The sequence below is a fragment of the Anastrepha obliqua genome, chromosome 4 (genome assembly GCF_027943255.1).
Source record: "Anastrepha obliqua isolate idAnaObli1 chromosome 4, idAnaObli1_1.0, whole genome shotgun sequence".
NCBI lineage: Eukaryota > Metazoa > Arthropoda > Insecta > Diptera > Tephritidae > Anastrepha > Anastrepha obliqua.
In genome coordinates this window covers 113,136,949-113,157,451 of record NC_072895.1, presented here as the reverse complement: position 1 = coordinate 113,157,451, position 20,503 = coordinate 113,136,949, and the positions used below count along the sequence as shown (strand labels likewise).

At 36.0% G+C, this 20,503-nt stretch overlaps 1 protein-coding gene across 1 annotated transcript in view; it reads left to right on the top strand.

Moving 5' to 3' along the window:
* Positions 1–38: 38 nt before the first annotated feature.
* Positions 39–20,503, top strand: part of LOC129244367 (uncharacterized) — a 115,511-nt gene continuing 95,046 nt past the window's right edge. Inside the window, exons 1-2 of the mRNA XM_054881986.1 lie at positions 39–660; positions 13,780–14,034. Coding sequence (XP_054737961.1) covers positions 39–660; positions 13,780–14,034 — 877 coding nt within the window. The remainder of the gene's footprint in view (positions 661–13,779; positions 14,035–20,503) is intronic.

Genomic DNA, 20,503 nt, shown 5'->3' with positions numbered 1-20,503 from the left:
CAACAAATGCAACAAACACGTCTGCTATTGCAACTAAAATGTCGGACGTTGAAAGGGGCCGAAGTGCAACAACGACAACAACAAACACAGCGGCAGCGGCAGCAACAGAAACAGTAACGGCAACCACAGCAACAACAACAGCCACAGCAAATCAGCGTACAACAATTAGCAATGAGCAGCAACAACAGCAATACAAGCAAGCAATTGCAACTCCAGGGGCAGCAGCAGCAGCAGCGGTGAAGTTGCAACATCAACAACTCTATCACAATCAACTTTATCAACAGCAGCACCAGCAACAACAACAACAGCAGCAGCAGCAATATAGCAAATCTGCAGCGCATTACAACTACAATAATAGCGCAACGGTAGCCCAGGATCGTCAGCAACAACACCAACACCAACAACCACATTACCAATTAATTGCCACAGCCACCGGGGAGTTTGGCAGCAGTGAGGACGATTCATCTTTTTTCAGCAGCTGCTTTGGTCTGCTGCTGAAAGTACTCTTCTCACCTCCCGGCTTGGTGGCGTTGGTTGTTGCGTACTCAATGCTTGGTGCTTGCATTTTTCCACTGCTCGAGGCGCCACAGGACATCAATACTTCGGCAGCGATTGCAAAGAGTCGAGAGGAGTGCTTGCGTGAGCTGTGGATTATAACGGGTGAGTGGAAGTTGAAAACATTTAATATAATATAATTGCTGAGGTGTAGACGTTTGGAGAAGCCAGTAAGACAGTCTTTTGGTAATTCTTCGGAGCATATATGTGTATATATATATTTTTGGTTTTTCTCTTTTTTTTATGATCTCAAGTCACAATTTTTCGGAATCTAAATTTTTCGTTTTTTTGGACTCGCAAATCACAATTTTTCGGAATAAAAGTGTTTTTTGTTTTTGGACCTCTCAAACCATAATTCTTTGGAATATAAATTTTTTCTGTTGTTTTGGGATCTTAAGCCACAATTTTTCGGAATATTAAATAAATTTTTTCTTTTTTTTTTTTGGGGTCTTAAATAAAATTTTGTTGTTTTTCTTGTTTTTGGACTCTCAAATCACAATTTTTTGGAACATAATTTTTTTCCTTTTTTTTGGCGCTCTCAAATAAAATTTTTCTGGAATAAATATTAGTTTTGTTTCTCTTGTTTTTGAACTCGCAAATCACAATTTTTTGGAATACAAATTTTTTATTTTTTTGGAGCTCTCAAATCACAATTTTTTGAAATATAAATTTTTTCGTTTTATATCTGTTTTTTGTTTCTACTCGTAAGCACAATTTCTTGGAATATTAATTTTTTTTTGGCTTTAAAATCACAATTCTTCACTATTTTTTGGAATATAAATTTTTCCTTTTTTTCTTGGCTTTCAAATCATATTTTTTCACAATTTATTTCTTTTCTTGTAAAATGCGCCTTTAGTGGTTGCCTCTCCTCAGTCAATGGCAAACTTCCGAGTGTATTTCTGCCATGAAAAAGCTCCTCATAAAAGATATCTGACGTTCGAAGTCGGCTTAAAAGGGACGTATTTGGTATAATGCAACCAACATTGAGAGTTTTAGGTCGAAACTCTATACAGCAATTTTTGTTGTATGGCTTTATTTGTGCAATAAATGAGTGAACCTAAAATCTTATTCCATCGCCGTTATGTTAGCTTTTCAAGGCAAATTTCCATGCATAGGTATGCGTATATATGCCGAGAAGCTACAGTTTTGCCTTTATGATTTTTCATGCATAATTTCGTTTTCATGTTTTCATATTCTGTGTCTGAAAAAATGCAATTCAAACCTTGACTTTCGATCTGTTTATCCAAATGCGTGGTGCACAAGTGGGCTTGGTTACAGTGAAGGCATTTTGGTTGCTCTAAATAAATTCAAATTAATGAACAGGCAAAAAAATAAGGCGATTATGGTAATAAAATGCTTGTAAATGTCATGTTATGTCTAATTAGACATGCAATAAAAAAAGGAAAGCAAGAAAAAAAGGAAAATAGAATAAAAATTTAATAAATTCCAACTCATACTTTGTCACTAGCAACCCTTCACATTTTTGCTAGTTTATACTCATAAAATAATAATAATTACAGCATTTGTGGTTTTGATTAGTTAATTTTTTAATGTAAATTGGAATTTTAATTAGATGATTTTGTAATCGAATAAATTGCGAAATTAAACTCAAATTAATTTGGTTAAAAAGGCGAAAGTAATTTTAGTTCAAATATATTTTTGGTTTGATAGTTTTGCGCAACATCATTGAAGTGCTAATTTTGTAGCCACAAAGGAGTCAATTTGATATGATTAGTTTAAATGTATGACTTTGTCAGCTAAATTGAATATAGCTGTGGTTATATGGCATTATTTTGTAAGCATTTAATAAAATATGCTGAAGGAATTGGCATCACGTCTGTTCTTTGCAATGAAAATGTGATGTTAAAGCGCGAAGAGGGAAGAGGCATCACGGCTGTAGGAAAGGACAATACGCTGATAGCTTTATGAAGCGAATTGGGCTTGGATGAGTTAGGTCACAAAAGTAGAGGACACAAAAAGTCGGGAGGTCTAAGTGCGAATCTCATTTTCATTCATTACTTCTCTTCAATTAACACTTACCCCATATCTCCGTGTGCGATGATCTATTGCGTGCGTACTTTTATAATTTTTTTTTGTATTTTAGGGGTAAATTATTCCAAAGACGGGGAGAGAACACAAAGTACTACAAATATCTCATTAATCGGTTTCTTATTTGGAGTTTTCTATTGGAACATTAAAGTGACCACAAAATCCTGAAAGTACTTCATAAATAGATTATTTTTCATTCCACTGCATTTCATATTATTAAATCTATGGTTCCGGAACCTCACAGACTAGAGGTACAAAATGAAAATGAGACATAGGCATATACAACATTCTCAATCCTATTGATTTAGGCGATGACATGGCCGCTATATCATACAGCCTCAAGATTGCAATTTTAGAGCACTTTAATCTAACAACACAGGGCGTCAATGAAAGATAAAAAAGAAGGCCTTACAGAGGAAAAATCAATATAATTATCTGGTTATAGTTGCATGAGAAAGATAATTAGCTGTTAGCACATAGATAAAAAGTGTATTTTGAACACGAAGAGCTTTGCTGGGTATATTCAAACTAATTAGCCTGAAAAACTCACAGCAGTCTATGGAAACACTGACTGGATTCTTCTTCTGCTTTGAAGTCTTCAAACTAATCAACATACAGCGGGAACTGTAAGAGTAAAGTGGCTCTACAAAGCGAAGGAACTTACGCTGCACCCTTTCTATTCTAGTAGCATGGAATTGATAGAGCAGATTCCATATAAAAGAGGCAAACACGAGTTTCAAATGAACTACATATAAAGTTATAGAGAAGTTTACAGGAGTATGGGTCTTTGAACTCTTTGGAGTAGCTACGTAAAAATGTTCGATTACTCTAAGTTTCTAGGAAGACATAATGATTTTTGAACGTAAATGTTTATCGAATACAAATCCTTTACTAAAATAATTTGATGATTAAAGATAAAAAACACGATTACCAAATCTCGATAAATCTAGAAATAGTCATAGACAGATATTCGACTGAGTTTATGAGAGGTGTGGTAATTAAGTGACGGTCGCTGCTCAAAAAAAGCTGCTAACTTCTTCAGTTAAAAACTACTTATATTTAAGTTGTTGTTCCCTATAAAATTATCAAAGAAGTTAAAGTTGTTAAGATGTTGAGAAGCTGAATGCAGCTTTTCATAACTCAAATTAAGTGTTTAAAGTATTAAATGAGGTGTGTGGTGAAAATGAGGTAATATAGTTAGTATATATGAATGTATGTTTGTATTTACGTGCAGAACTGAAATGTGCATTCCACTCATAAGTAGCCTGCTTGCCACCTTGGCCACTTGACAGCCCCTTGTGGTAAGATAAGTTGCAATTGCATATGAAACCGAGTGTTGTTTATCCCTGCCGCATTATGTTACGTCCATTCACAGTAAATACAGGCTGTTAAATATTTGCTGTGCATATATAAATGCGAGTATACCCTGCAGAAATACCTGAGAGTATTAGTTTCGAGCTGTTGTGCCCCTCGATATTTTATGGGGAATTCAAACTAGTTTACCCTTCAAATTGAGAGTGAAATTTGAAAAAATTCAAGCCACGAAGAGATTTGGTAACTCCCAAAATACTCCGTCTAAGAAGTCCATTGTATTTAAAGCCATGGAAAGTAAAAGGGTAGATAGTCAAATAGGAAATAAGAGAAGTAACAGAAGAAAAACCTGGGTTACAATAAAGACATAGAGGTAGCTAGACATGTGAGACTTTGCCAGATTCTTTAGTAAATCTAAAAATATACTGTTTTGACTTACTTACACTTAAAAAAATAAGCAATTGGCGAATTTTAAGTGGCCTTGTATTAAAAAACATGTTTTGGTCATCACACTTTTTTGATAGTTTTATACTATTTAGTACTCAAGTAACTCGATACTCAAAGTAACAGATTTAGTTCGCTGTGTGGAAATTCTTGCAAAGAATTAATATAATTCAATCAAGTCTTTATTTCTATTTCGCAAAAAAAAACGAAATTAGGAAAGATAACTTAAAATTTCTTCTAAAAATTATATACATTTTCCCTTAAATGGTAAGAGCACTACAAAATTTGAAATACGTAATAATAATAACTGTTAACTGTTATCTCAAAAAAAAAAAAATTAATTGTATTTTTTTTGTATTTTTTTGTAAGCACTTTCCACTTTAGTTCCTAGACTTTTAACGACATTCTTGATGGCCTTTCTTTTATTATTGGCAAAATATTTCAAGAAAATAAACATAGGTGTAACTTATTTTTTTATTTTTTCAGAACCCTTTGGGCTTTATTAATCCTTAACAGCCGAAAGGCCTTGCTACGGGGCCATAGTACTTATGCGGGAACATGAAAATAATTCTGTTTTAATTTTATTTATTTATCATCGCTGTAGTTTTCTTTAACAAATATTGCAACTTTGTACATCCCTGTTTTGTTTATCATACACTGACAGGAAATATTTAACGTAACATTTAACATTTTAAGGCATAAATATTTTGGAATATTCACAACTTATCAACGTTTTGAAGGGTGGTCAAGTTTCAAGGGCCGGTGTTGATTTTGAAAAATACAATTTTTTTTTTAATTATTGTTATTTCTCTTTATTATAATAATATTGGTATAGCTCATTTATGTATAGAACAAAATATTGGCCAAATGGTCGTCGCGACCTCGACGGCACACCTCCATCCGATGGTCCAAATTTTCGATGACGCGGAGGCATAATTGAGGTTCTGTGCCGTTAATGTGCCGAATTATCTAATCCTTTAGCTCTTGAATTGTTGCTAGCTTATCGAAGTACATCTTTTCTTTCAAATAACCCCAAAGAAAGAATTCCAACGGTGTCAAATCACATGATCTTGGCGGTCAATTGATATCGCCGCGACGTGAGATTATTCGGCCATCAAATTTTTCGCGCAAAAGAGCCATTGTTTCGTTAGCTGTGGGACAAGTGGCACCGTCCTGTTGAAACCACATATCGTCCACATCCATATCTTCCCATTCGAGCTATAAAAAGTTCGTTATCATCTCACGATAGCGAACACTACTCACAGTAACTGCCTGACCGGCCTCATTTTGGAAAAAATACGGCCCAATGATGCCGCCGGCCCATAAACCGCACCAAACAGTCATTCTTAGTTAGGGTTAAATGTAAGGGCAAAGTGACACTGGGAAATGTTTTTCTACAGACTTGCAATTAAACGTTAATAGAGGGTAATCCAAGAGTGACGCCTAGATGTCACTAGCGAATAATTCCTACCGGTACCTTTTTTTATATCGTCTTGAACAACTGTTAATTAGATAGACTAACAATTTTACGAGAATTTCACTTAAAATATTATAAAATAATATAAAAAAATATTACAATTTTCATAATAAGTTTGAACGCATTAAAATGATTGAAACTTTTTAGAAAATGGTCGGTCTTTAATAACAACATATCGCAAAATTCGTGATTTTTTTGGTGGAAGTAAGCGTTCGAATGAGTCGACAATTCAAAGGTTGATGAAAAAATTTTAAGAAACTGTATAGACGTGTTCATGGTGGACATTTTAATTATCTATTATAATTTTTCACATCTATTTATTAAGAGCAGTATTTTGAATAAGTATAAACAAGTGAAATCTGAAACAACCTAAAGTTTTATAAATTTTATTTTAAAACAACATCTAAACGTGTCTTTTCAAAGACTCCTTGTACCTATAAGAAGTGCTCTTAACAAATATTTTTTCAAAAGAGTCACCTGAAATGATTAAAGAGTTTATGCTTAAAAGGTTTACATAAAAATGTTTACAAATTTGTCAACGCAAACGAGATAATGAAATTTTTGGAGGAACATTCAAATTGATTTAGCTCACCTAAATCTTAATATTTTCCAGATATTTTTGGCGGAAATCCTAAAATATAATAAATTTGATTCGATTAAATTAATGTCATTTATTTGGGGAACAAATCGTTCGAGTGAGTCAACAATTCGAAGGTTGGTGAAACTGGAATTTTCAAGAAACTGGTTCTATCGAGAATAGAAAAATTATCTATTATTACATTGAGGAAAATAGTGTGTACGATAAGCTTAATAATGTTAGAAAAACAAATAATTTTGTACTTTTCCCGTTATCGCACATTATTTTTATCTGAGAAGACCCTTTCAGAAATTTGCAGGGAAATATTCTTGTGGAGCATTTCAACCCTATATCAATTCAGAAAACTTAATATTCTCAAGATTATTTTAAATAAGGGTCAAAATGACCCACATACATAACAAATATTATCATAGATGAATATGCCATACAAAAATATGCGCTATTAAATTGTGTCATAGACGCTTAAAGAAGCTATTCAAGATAAATGAACTTTTGTATGCGTTTTTTTTTTCATTATTTAAATTTGAAACCAAAGTAGGAATATTTCGATACACTTAAACAAAATTCTGACGTTTAGTCACAAAAAAGCAGGTGTCCCAATATTTTGCAGCTCTTCCTCTTTCATCATTGCAAACGACATTCCTGCCTTTTCTTGACTGCTACGCCGTGGGATTAGTTATCAGTTTGGAAGGAATTTATTACACATAAAAAAAAATGTTGGCCAAAAATATCACCACCCTGGTCACTGGTAGCGATGGTCTCTAGCGATTAATTCACTACTTGCGTTTCTGCATGGTTTTCACAAGTAAACATACACTTGCGCAAATTAGCAAATATGCATGTAAAAAATGCAAGCAAGCAAGTTGCAAGACGTAGGAGGTATAAATTAAGAAGCCATCAACTGTTGAAAGCAATCATGTAAGTAAAATATGTAAGTAAATATGCAGAAGGGCATTTGCGCAAGGCTACAAAAAACAAAAAAAAACAAAACATGCACAACACACCTAACTGAATAGCCTATGGATTACATATTTGATGCATATCTTAGTGCCCTTGCATTTATGCTTATTCGAGACACAGCTACAGCTATTCCGTAGTGACCTTCGAATTGCGCTTGAGCCACGCCCACTAAGAGCGGTTGTTGAAGAAGGGACAACTGCTCAGTTCGCCGGCACTTAGCTGCTTAAGCAATTATGTAATTTGAAACATGCATACGTATTTATATTTAAAGCATGCATATGAATGCGCGCAATAAAATACTTGCAAGTACAGGGTGACTGGTCGACCTTCAAAGTAAGTGTAGGGCAAATCATATCTAGTACATACTTACATAAAAAGATCTTTACTCAAAAAGTACTGCCCTTTTTGGCGATACCAGATGGAGACCGATCTATATGAATTCTGCAAGTAGACATCATGTAGGATATCAACGCTTTTGCCGAATTTATGCAGAGCTGAAAGATCCGCTTTTGGGACGTCCTCCAGACCCTCAAACAATGGGGCTCCCAGGCATTTTAAACGTGTTTTAACAATGCCCTACAAACGCACAGATGGTATTCTAAGGTTTCCTCAACATCCTCTCTGCATTTCTTGCATTTGTTCGTGTTACAATCCCTATCTTGTACGCATGTGCAGCCAATAGATTATGACCTGTTAGCATACCTATAATAGTTCTGCAGTCCTTTCGCGACATACACATGCCCCACAAAGTCTGCGTTCAACCTACAATAACTTTTTAGTGAATGAAACACACAGCCTGATTTTATAATTTTTATAAATTTGTATATATTTATATGTTTATTATATTTTTAAGTTTCAAAAACAGAAATTAATTTCAAGATTCCTCACATAAGTTTTAGATAACGGTGAATAATGGCTGTAACAAGTAAATAAAGCGACCACAAAGTCTGCGTTCAGTCTTAAAGTCTAATACAAAAACATGATATGCTATATGCAAAAATTAAATCTAATATTTAGTTGGATATCCACGTTGCTTTAGGACCTCACCCAGCCTATTTGGCATTGAACTAGTTTGATTTCCTCTGCTGTTATCTTCCTCCATTCTGCCTGCATGACACTCCGCAAAACCTCTTTACTAGTAATCACTTGCTGACGAATTCTTTTTTCCAATAGATCCCACAGATGCTCGATGGGGTTAAGATCTGGGGACTGTGGCGGTGTTTTGGGGCGTTGTACAAGAGCCAAAGCTTAACGATCTCGGCTGTGTGCTTCGGGTCGTTATCTTGTTGAAACCAAAATGTTTTTGATAAGCCGAGATTTTCTGCACTTCGCTTTAAATTCCGTTTTAGTATGTTCAAGTATCCCCATTTATCCATCGTCGAATCAATAAATTCTAACTGACCCACCCCATTTGCCGCCATGCAGCCCCAAACCATAACCCCGCCACCTCCGTGCTTAACCGTGCCAACAAGATTTTGCTTTTCAAGAGCAGTTCCAGGTTTTCGCCAAACAATTTGACGGCCTTTTATTCCGAATATACAAAATTTACTTTCGTCTGAAAATATTACTTTTTTCCAGAACTCGGGAGGCTTATTTATGTACTCATTAGCAAACTGAATGCGTTTACGTCTGTTCACAAGAGAAATGAAAGGCTTTCTTCGGGCGACTCTACCATGGTATCCAGGTTGACGTAGAACTTTTCTGGCAGTTTCAGCGCAAATACTTTTTTTAAATGTTTGATTTATGTTTTCAACTAATTTTGAGGATGTAATCCGGGAGTTAACCTTTGCCAAGTTGATTATAGAACGCTCTTCCCGGGTCGATAATTTTTTCGGACGCCCTGACCTGGGCTTAGATGTAAAAATTCCAGTTTGCCGAAAATTTGTTACAACTCGCTGAATAGAGGAATACGTTCTCCCAATAGATTTTCCAATATTTCGGAAACTTTTTCCGTCTTTCCACATTTTTATAATTATTTTCCTCTCAGAAACCCTTATTTCTTTTCCCTTTCCTTCCATGTTCTTTAATTATTTCCAGTTATAAATAAAATGTTCAACTAAGCTTTGTTAACATTCAGTCGAAGTAATGCGCAATCAAAAATTAATATAAACAAGGAAAAATATCTTAAAATTAATGGTATCATTAAAATAAACAGGCTGAACGCAGACATTTTGGTGCCACATTTACATGCTGCTGAAATTATTTTCCCGTTATCTAAAAAGTGAAGTGGGAATCTTGTTTTTTTTTTGCCCTTGAAAGCTGGGAATGTAATGAATACACAAATTGTAAAGATTTCAATTTAATAATAATATTCTATTCTGTTTTTAATAAATTTAAGAAGGCTATTCGGGTGAACGCAGACTTTGTGGGGCATGTGTAAGTAATAGAACAAAATTTACATAAGCAATAGAGCGTAGTCATAGTACGTGAAAAATTCCAAAAAAATTGTGTTCCAAACATTTCTTTAATAGCGTTGCCACCTGAATCTTATTGTAATATATCTCAAATTTAATTTAAATTTTAAGATATAGGCATAAAATGAAAGTCAATTTAGTAAAAAAAAAATATGGTGTTGCCACCTATTATTTTTGGAAAATAAGAAATTGTATACAAACATGAATTAATTCTAAAACATGCAGTTTACCATATATCAAATTTGGAAAACAATAATTTAGTCTGGTGTTGCCACCTATTTTTTTTTAATAAATTGTTTACAAATATTTATTAATACAAACACATACGGTACATATATTGCAATATAAACGAAAGTATAGCTTCAACCGAATAACGGCGTTGCCATTTAATTTTTAATAAAAATTAAAGACTAGCATAATTTAATTAGAGGTTAGGCTATGTGTGCCACACAAAATCTGTTGAGAGCAATAAATCAATATTTAATTAAAATTATTTGGGTGTGGCGTTGCCACCTAACTCTTAAGGCGAGAATAGTAAATAGCAGTACAGTTGAATTAAGTCTTAGCAGTGGAGTATAAAGCCATTTGTGATTTAGAATGCTTCAATTAAAAAGCATTTTTTGATTGGCGTTGCCACTTATTTTTTGATTCATAAACTATTGGAGTTGCCTTATAATATAAAGGGCGCACATTTGCTTTCCGAAGCTGTTTTAGATAAAACCCACTATCGATTTTAGAAATTTATTAAATAATATTACATAGATGCATTAAGTTTTATTTTACATGCAAGCGAACCCGCGGGAACCAGCTTTTTCTTCTTCTTGATGTAAGTCCATTAGTATACGTAAAGCAGGAAATTTATGAGATTAGTAAAGCATAAGAAATAAATTCTTCGAAAGCGCTAGTATTGATATTTATTAAAAACATTTCGTACATAGAGATTATTGAATAATCCTTTTACCACTTCCCTATATATGTATGTCGCCTATTTATCTATAGACACTAAGTTCGTCCTGCCCAAAAAAAATATTTCCCTTTTGATGCTATGCCCTATATTTGTTCTGTTATCGTTATTGTTGTAACAGCATCAAATATTACACAAAAGTTCTGCGGAATACTTTTGAAGTGACAGTCCATGACCGGATTTAAATCCGGATAGCTGCAGTAACGCAGAATCGTCTCTTTTCTCCTATTTACTTAGTCAATTGTGAATTATTAATTTCATATATTGCACATAAAAACACCCTGTTTGGAATTGTTATCGTTAATATGCTAAAATGTGCACCACAAACGTCCACGTTATTCCCTCGTCTGAAATGTCATTAACATAAGTTGAGTGAGCAAGCCAAGCGAGCATTTTGTAGAAATGTACTTGAGTACAAACATACAAATTCACGTATGTTACATACACATACATATATACCTACCCTGCAGGGAAATAAACCAGATTCAAGCTGATCAGTTTATATTTAATTTGAAAGCGTTTATTCTCCGAATTCCTTTTCTACGTAAGAACTACTGAGGGGGTCAGTTATACGCCGCTGAATCGCTTTTTATATGATTCAGTATGGTTGTTAAAGAGTTAAATAACTCTAATAATTTTTACTGGTAAGAATTAAGGAAATAAAAAATATGCATGTCCAAGTATATCATTGGCCCTTACACCCTTTAAAGGGTATTTGGCTGAGCTCCTCTTCCTATTTGTGGTGTGCGTCTGGATGTTGTGCCACAAATGTTGGCAAATACTCTTTAATTTGAAGAGTGTAAAAATTTTAATTAAAAAAAATGCAGTTTTACAAGTTGGTATACAATTAGTCATCTATTTTTGTATTTGAATAATTTTTTTTATTTAGTATATAAATTTAAAAAAAATTTCAATCAATTAAAAAAGTTATTTTGTGTGATGGAAATCTCTATTTTTTCCTTTACGCGCTCCATTGCTCGCCTCTTTGTGTACTCCAGCGACGCCATTTGTAAAAATTATAAATTTTCAGTTAGGGTGATTAATTTTGTACATGAGCAGGGCGGGAATATCTTTTAACAAGAAGTTTAATACCACCACAAAGCTCTTCCCATCAACTTCCACACTAGAACAACAAAATGATTCTTATTTTATTTTTACATTTCAAAAACTAAAGAAAGTTGTCTGCTCACTCAAGAAGCAGATAATATCGACTAGAGGCACAGTGAATCAAACTTCTGCCACTTTTAATGAAAATAATATTTTAAAGGTTTAGAAGGCTTGTAAGTGGAGACTACAACCAAATAATTTTTGACTACATGAAAATGTATACCCTGTGAACTATTTTTTGCCATTTAAAGTTTGCGATATACAAGATGGTTACCGGGAAAGTCGTCCTAGATACGTAGGGTCATTTTAGTTAAAAAAAATATATTATAAAACACCTTTTCCTATTATTTTATATTTCAATCCCCTTAGTTAGCCTCGAATCCAAAGCCTACAGAATGGAAGCCACTTACAAGTCCATCCAACTACTGTGACCGTCTAGTTTGCATTTGGCACAACACCTAGAAGTGCACTACAAATTTGTTTCTCTACTTGTGGCTGGCTTTCCCTGCTGGGTGCGGCACACATACCTGCATACGAATATTTGTGTAAGAAATGCAGTGTATGAACTTTCAAGGCTCCTCACAGCCGGACATCTTAGTTATGTACTTATGGCATGATGCTCCTTGCTATGAAAGTGTGTATGTGTGGGGGTCATGCTCTTTTCAAGCATTTTGTGGTTAATTTTCATTTTTCCATTTATTAGACTTCTAAGCTAGTTTTAATGTAATTTTAAAATACATAACAGGATTTTTAAAGCGAGAGTCAAAAGTGTAGAGTAAGTGAGAAAACAATTTAAATGAGGAGTGCTAACTGGGTATCAGTAGTTAGAAACAGAGTCAGTTGACTGCAGATAGTTTTTGCATTAGGTTACTAATATGTAAGCGACATTCCTGAAGATTCTATCGCATATATATTGGCCAGGAGAACAACTGATTTTAAAGCAGTCTACTCTGCTCTTAATGTAGGCATCCCTTTATGTTCAAGCAAGCTCTGAATTAAGTGCGCCTACATAGTGTAGTTCAATTTTAGTTGAACTACGGAGTTCACTTTTGAAGTAACGAAACTGATATTGCCTAAAAGCAATGAAGACAGAAGAACATCTCTCATCAGTCTGGACCGATATTCCATTAATACAGTGGCTGGTATCATCACGATGATATAATTTCTGCCGCTGTTGCAGAAATGCGGAGGAAGTGGATATCGTTAATATCTTTCTCTGCCATTGTCCCGCCCTTACCAGAACAAAGTATCGCTGTCAATGCTCTTTCTTCGTTGGATGCCTGCCCAACTTGGAATCTGCAATCTTCCACAATATTTCAACATATATCAGAGAGAAGAAGTGGTGCAGAGGAGGCATAGCTATGAGCCTTCAGACTTAATTAGACCCCTCTATATTCTGATGGGGTGTGGAAACCATTGTAACCTAACTCATTCATGCTCAAAATATTTACTGGATACAATTTTTCTGTAACCATTTTAATGTTTTTGTTTTAAGTTATTTTTATACCTGGTCACAGTAGCAGAAATACACTCGGATGTTTGTTATTGCCTGCCGAGTGGCGACCGCTTTTAGAAACAAATTTTTATATCATATGAGGCATTACGAAACTGGGCAGCACCGAATGGAAGCCACGTACCAATCCACTCGAATATGGCGGACACTATAATCGATATATTATTATATTTGCTTTGAGTATTTGCCTATATTTAATCAAAGTATACAAGATTTCAAAGGTTTATAATTTTGAGAAAATGTTAATATTAGTTAAATTTTATATTTTCTTTTTGTTTTGTTGCTTACTACAATCAATTTAGTTATGCGAAATTAACGGCTGTAAATCTTGAAAACAAAAAACAAAAGTGAAAATCACTTAATTCTATACCTTTTCATTCCACATAGAAAAACTTAACGTCCTTTACGAGCGCAACTGGTCGACTCTGGTGCACGAACAGCTACGTCGCTTCGAGGACTCGGTTGTGGCAGCCACGCGTCACACCAACAACAGCAGCAGCGGCGGCATGTTTGGCAGCAGTGCAACGGCGCTACGTCGCTACGGCAACACATTCGACGCGGCGGCAGATGCAGCGCTAATGCCAACGCACTGGACTTTTGGTGAGGCGCTGCTCTACTCAGTGACTGTGATAACGACAATCGGTAAGTGGACATTAGTAAAAGGTAAAAAAAATGTTGTAGAGCCATTCCAGCGAACAAGCAGACCGAGAACATAATTATATATATATGTACAATATATAATTGGCGCTTACACCCTTTTTGTGGTGAGCGTCTTGATGTTGTTCCACAAATGGAGGGACCTACAGTTTCAAGTCGACTCCGAACGGCAGATATTTTTATGAGGAGCTTTTTTATGGCAGAAATACACTCAGAGGTTTGCCATTGCCTGCCAAGGGGCGACCGCTATTAGAAAAATGTGTTTATTAATTTTGGTGTTTCACCGAGATTCGAACCGACGTTCTCTCTGTGAATTCCGAATGGTAGTCGCGCACCAACCCATTCGGATACGGCGGCCACCGACATAATTAGGGATCAAATAAAGAGTGAGAAAATTAGTAGACAATAGTCTTAATGGGTTGGTCAAATTATCTGTTCACAGGTGATCAATCGAAAAAGATCATAGCTGAATACAGCTATGAAGCCATGAGTCTTTACAAGTTATACCAAAAGCAGAACTACGTTAAAATATGGTCACCCTTCAATTGTATGCGATTACAAGCTGCTTTTATTTTTCAAATAGCACAGAGACTGTTTACTTTTTTCTAGAAAACAAAATCCCGCATTTTCCTATAAAAACATATAACCAACAAATTTTCATAAAAATTTCACACTGTTTGATCAGAATTTTTAGCAAAATTTCGAGTGTGCAGGGTTAGGCTAGGTTAGGTCAGTCAGGTTGCTTGTTTAAAACAAGACACTCGGTGGTCCAACTTAGTTAGGGGAAGGAAAATAAATGCAGGTATCACATTGGGTTTTATGCAATCACATTGGGCCTTATACTTACATTTGTTTTCCTTCCCTTAACTAAGTTGGTTAAACCACTTAGATCTTTTTCAGAAGGTTACTAGTTCCTCCAGTGAGACATTTTGCAAATTTCCCAGGTTTTCGAAGAAATAATCGCCAAGATATTTGGTGCGGCTTCTTTGAAGTGTAGGACATTCGCAGAGGAGTTGTTGTAACGACTCAATTTCTTCTTCATCTCCACAACCTGCAGAGGTCATTGTAAGGTACACCCATTCTACTGGCTAAGGTGCCAATAGTGCAGTGACTCGTTATGACATCTGTGAGTACGCGTGTTCATCTGTTGAATGCAAGCAGACATTTTGTCCTTTTAAGATTCAGTTTTGGCCAGAGCGCTTTGGATACCCAGCAGTTAGTAGTCAGAGACCACTTTCTATTGGTTTCCGCGCTTACGCTCTGGTAAATCGCATTGCATAACCCGAATGCTTATGTCCTCTACCACTCGCTGAAGGTCCGGCTTAGAGCTTATCCTTGCATACTCATCAGCTCTTTCATTTCTTGATCTTTCAAATGTGGTGTTGTGTTGTTAGATGAGCGCGAGCGACCCTAGCATTCTTTACCATTCTTGAATTGATGCGCGTCAAGGTCAGTGTCTTGATCGCTGCTTTATTATCAACAAAAATGGTAAGGTTTCCTGGAGATGAGGTTATCAATCTTATCGATTTTGCTGCTTGGTTTATAATGTAGATATCAGCTTTGAAGACGCTGCACCAATCTGGGAGTCTAAATGAGCAATTTAAAGATAATCGTTCCGAGTAAACTCCTGATCTAGTGCCATCTTTGAGCCCTCAGCATACCTAAATATGGTGACCACTGTTATCTGATATAACTCTGGACTGATAATCCTTCCTGTCAGGTATGCAGGATTATAGCCCATAGCCTAAATTGCACGTTTTTAGTGACGCAAAAATTGCACGAATGTTCTACATTTTATTTTTATGGCGGAAAACACCCAACACCGTCAGCAAAAAAACTTGTCAAAAATCACCACGAAAAGAAAATTTTGAAAAATAAATACTTTAAAAATAAATATTTAATTGGCCACAAAATTTGATTTTTTTAATTAACAGTGAAAAATGTCGTGCATTCTTTATACGGAGAAAACTACCACAAGAAAAATTTGTTAAAAATCAGCGCAATTTTTAAGCCACTTTAGCTATAAAACTGTATATAGCAGCCTCGGTAGTCTAGCGTAAGTGCCTGCCTAGCCTGCCATCCCGGGTTGTGGGTTCGAATCCCACTTAAAGCACGGGCCTCGCAATTTTCCAAACTTACCTACGTTCCCTGTCTCTAAAAAAGAACACCAGAAAACCTCATTTCTCAATTCCAAAACCGTATCTTTTCCATCCTTACTCCCACACAATAGTCAGCGCATTATTTGCATTGTGGCTGCTAAAACAAAGAAAAACACAAAGTTACACATTGCATCAGTGGTGCCAGCAGCGCGGTAATAGTGCAGACACACAATTTTAGCGAAGTCCTCAACCATCTGTGGAATCCTCCTGCCAGAAAATTATGGCACACAGATGGCGCTCCAAGCAGTAAGAAGGTGTTGTTCTTAAGCAACAACAGGTGGGCATTCCCTCTACTTAGGACTGATAGCGGCAGGGTAATCACCTACCATGTGAGAAATCGTATAGATCAGCGAAACCAACGCAAGACAAGTCTCGCCGAGACCCTATGCTCTCGAGAGGAGTGAACAAGGAAAAAAACACAAAAAACTGCATACTCAAAATTTTTCCTGCAATTGTGATGAAAATGTTTGAAATTTTGCTTAATATCTTTTGAGTTTTTTGTATGAATTTGAAACTTGGACTTATTTACTTTTCTAGGAGAATGAACTATATTTTCATAAAAAAATTATTAAAATTAAATAAGACAAAAATAATTTTTCAAAATTCTCAATAAGTCCCAGTGCTATGGGACTATTATTCAATGCAGTAGAAAATAATCCAAAGAAAGGCCACAGCCTTGCATAGCCACAGTATAATCAGTATGAAATCAGATGCGCATAAACATAATATGATATTACAGGCATCCAAAGGCTGCTCTTCAGCATATTTAATACATGTTAGCTCATAATTACATACACAGCCACACATACTCGCACTTACAACATACGCACAGGCACGTAAATTATGAATAAGTGCTGTGGTGGTGAATTTGTGTAGCCGTTTACCAATTTATTGACCCGTTTACAAATTACAGAGCAAAGATTAAATTGCTGCATACCGTAAACAAGCATCGGCAACGACAACACGCACACACTCAAGTGTACAATAAAAAAATAAAATAAAATAAAATGCGACTACCGCAGGTGCCATCACTTGCAAAAACTGAAGGGGAATTTCACTTGCAAATTTGCATGCAGGAATAAATATTTACCTACACATGTATAGGCACACTCATACATAGACACGTGCGTACAAATATGCAATTGAAAATCCTTCAGATAACTCCGGGGGCTCTGGTTTCAGGGCTGAACAACTGAGATTCGCATGCGTAAACGCATTCTGGTTGCTGTTGTCATGCATGTGCCTGAATATACATATATAAAAATGAAATGCGTGTGTGTGTGTGTGCATTTGCTGCAGCTATAGTTGAGCCAGCGATCCAAGGTTATGTAGCAATGAAAGAGAAGTGCGGCTTTTCAAGCAAGATACACACACAAAGGAGGCAAGGGAGCTGCAGGCTGCACGCATTTATTTAACATACCAGTGTAGTTGTTGTACTTATTCAGATGCTGCGTTCTCACTCTACTACTGGAAAATACCACCACTGGACTGGCGGCTCTGGCACTGGCACTGACCAACTGCAGGACTGCAGTAAAATTGAAGATAAACATTTATCTTTTGTTGTGTTTGTCAGCGGGCGCCGACACACGAAAGAGTACACTTTCATGCATACTTACAGTTATGTGTGTGTGCACGCACTCAATACTCGTACGAATGCAATGTATTCATTTGTGTTATGGCCCTGCAGGGAAAAGCCAAACGAGTATGGAAACATTCTTGTTCGAATGCTGGTATTTAATGGGAGAAAGCAAACTAATCCGCATGGACTAAAATAGCTCCAATAGCCAAATTAAGAATTTTTCTGAAAATCAGTTGATTTTTTTAGATAAGAAAGTTTAAGACCCGTCTATGAAGGCACCAATGCTTGGCGATTATGTACAAAGTGGTGCAAAATTTATCACCCAATTATGTCTTTTCTTTGTACGTTTTTACTGTACATTTACCCCAAACCTTGTGTGTTTGCATGCTGTAGCTTTCTAGTTCACAAGTGTCAATGTAATTGACATATATTCCGATAGGATGATTAATTTTGTGCCACCTTGTATAAGTAGATACTGATAAATATATCTGCTTGACAAACTCTATATCAAAGTATGAGTACTTCAAGTAAAGACATGAACTAAATAGTATTTCCATGAAATTGATTCACTTTAAACAAGGTGAAGTCCAAAATAAACAAGACTGGCGTCACAAAAATGTTTTTGATGGCGCCATATTTGTAATGAATTAGTGCGTTGGAAGTTACATCCCTACCTAACTTCCAGTGAAAACTTTGTGATATTCGGTTCAGTGGAAGCGAAGTTATTGCGTCTAAAGTGTCACTATGTTTGTGTCATCGGTACAAAAGGGAGTTTCGAACAAAGAGCTACAATCAAATTTTGTTTTAAATTTGGTAAAACGTTTACCGAAACATTTGAATTGATGTTGATGAAAGTTTATGATGAAGATTGTCTATCTCGTGTTAGAGCTCATGAGTGGCTTCCACGTTTCAGAGTTGGTTGTGAGGACATAAAAGACAATGGGCATACGGGCCGCCCAAAATCAGTAATTACCGAAAACGCCATCGAAATTGTTCGTAAATGTATCAAAAAAGAACCGAAAGCATCGTTGAATTTCATGAAATCGAAGTTGAATATCTCCAAAACATCGATTGATCGCATTTAAACAGATCTTTTGGGCTTACGAAAGGTTTCTGAACCCATTTTATCCATCAATCACTCACCGTATTCGCCTAATAGGGCGCCCTGTGACTTCTATCTATTCGGAAAAATGCATTTGGCCATGAAAAGAAAACGCTTTGCGTACGTAGAAACCATCTAAAAGGCTTGTACCGACATCCTGAAGTAGATTCCGGTCGATAACCTGAAACACTCTTTCTAAAAGCTTTTAGATCGCGCAAAAGATTTTAGATCGAGCAATATTGAATAAATAAATTGAAATGAATGAACAAAGCTCCTGTCGTTTCTATTTCAGCTCAGTCTTATTTATTTTGGACTTCACCTTTCATGTAGCCTCGCATCACAAGTGAGTAAGATTAGAGACACGAATTTATATTTTTACACAAGCTCAGGTAAGGCTTTGAAGACTTACAAGAAAAAAATTATTTCACACCATTTATATATCGGTATACGAGCTTCGTTTGAAAAGTCCATACAAAGTAAGACAAATGGCACTACGGGCGCGTAACAAGGAATTGTTTAGTTAGAAGCACTTCTTCGTCACCGAGTTTCATGCAGATCGGTTTATTTCTTGGTGTTTGGGATTCGTTTGAAACGAGAAAGTTGAGTGATTTGTGGTCGTATAATTAACGGAAATATGGTTCCGACTCATTTCACCTCCCGCTATTCTCCAGACTTGGCTCCCTCGGACTACTATTTGTTCCACAATTTGAATGAACGGCTGGCGGGAAAAAAAATTTTATTCAAACGAGGAGGTCATTGCAAAAACGAAGAGCTATTTTTCAGACTTGGGCAAATCCTCCTCTTCCCAAGGGTTCAACAAACTACGACAGCCTTTGACGAAGTGTATAGTGAAAGCCTAAAGGGAGACTATGTCGGAAAATATTAAAGGTTTGCTCCAAAAAATTAAGTGGTTTTTATTTTTGCAAGGACTTTTCGAACGACTCTCGTCGGCATTCACTAGTTTTGCCACAACTTCTTTTTCTGCAAAAGTCCAAAAACCTTCCATAGAATCTTTCTCTGAAGTACTCCAAGGGACGATTCATCGTCCAAGCTACTGCGCCATACGATAGGACGAACATGATGAGCGCGTTATAAAGTGTGAGCCTTATTCGTCGAGAGAGGAGAATTCTCTACTCATTTGCCCACTTAGTGCAGAGTAGCACTTGTTGACATGAGCGATTCTCCGTTGGATTTCAAGGCTGGCATTATTATTTATGTTAATGTTAGTTCCCAAATAAAGGAAGTCTCAAAAGTGAAATCATCAATAGGGGCATGTTTGATGGCAGTAGGTCGTTCACCATCAGACCTATGCTCTTGGCTTCTTCTTCAGCGCGGTTGTTACAGTTAGGATATCAGTACACCGTCTTACGTCTTATAGAAACTTAAACTTAAGCGACAGAACACTAAATTGTTGAACTGAAAAGTGAACTTGTGTTATTCTACTTCACAACTAGTATTTTTCCTTGCAGGGAGTGCGCATTCATATGTTTATATGTATTTGCATTTATGTGCTTTTGGATGCAGCCTGCTAAGAGAAATCAAGTGAATGTACATCAACGTCCACCGCAGCAACCTTCAATACCTTCACTCAAGTCTCTGCTTTCTATGCAAATA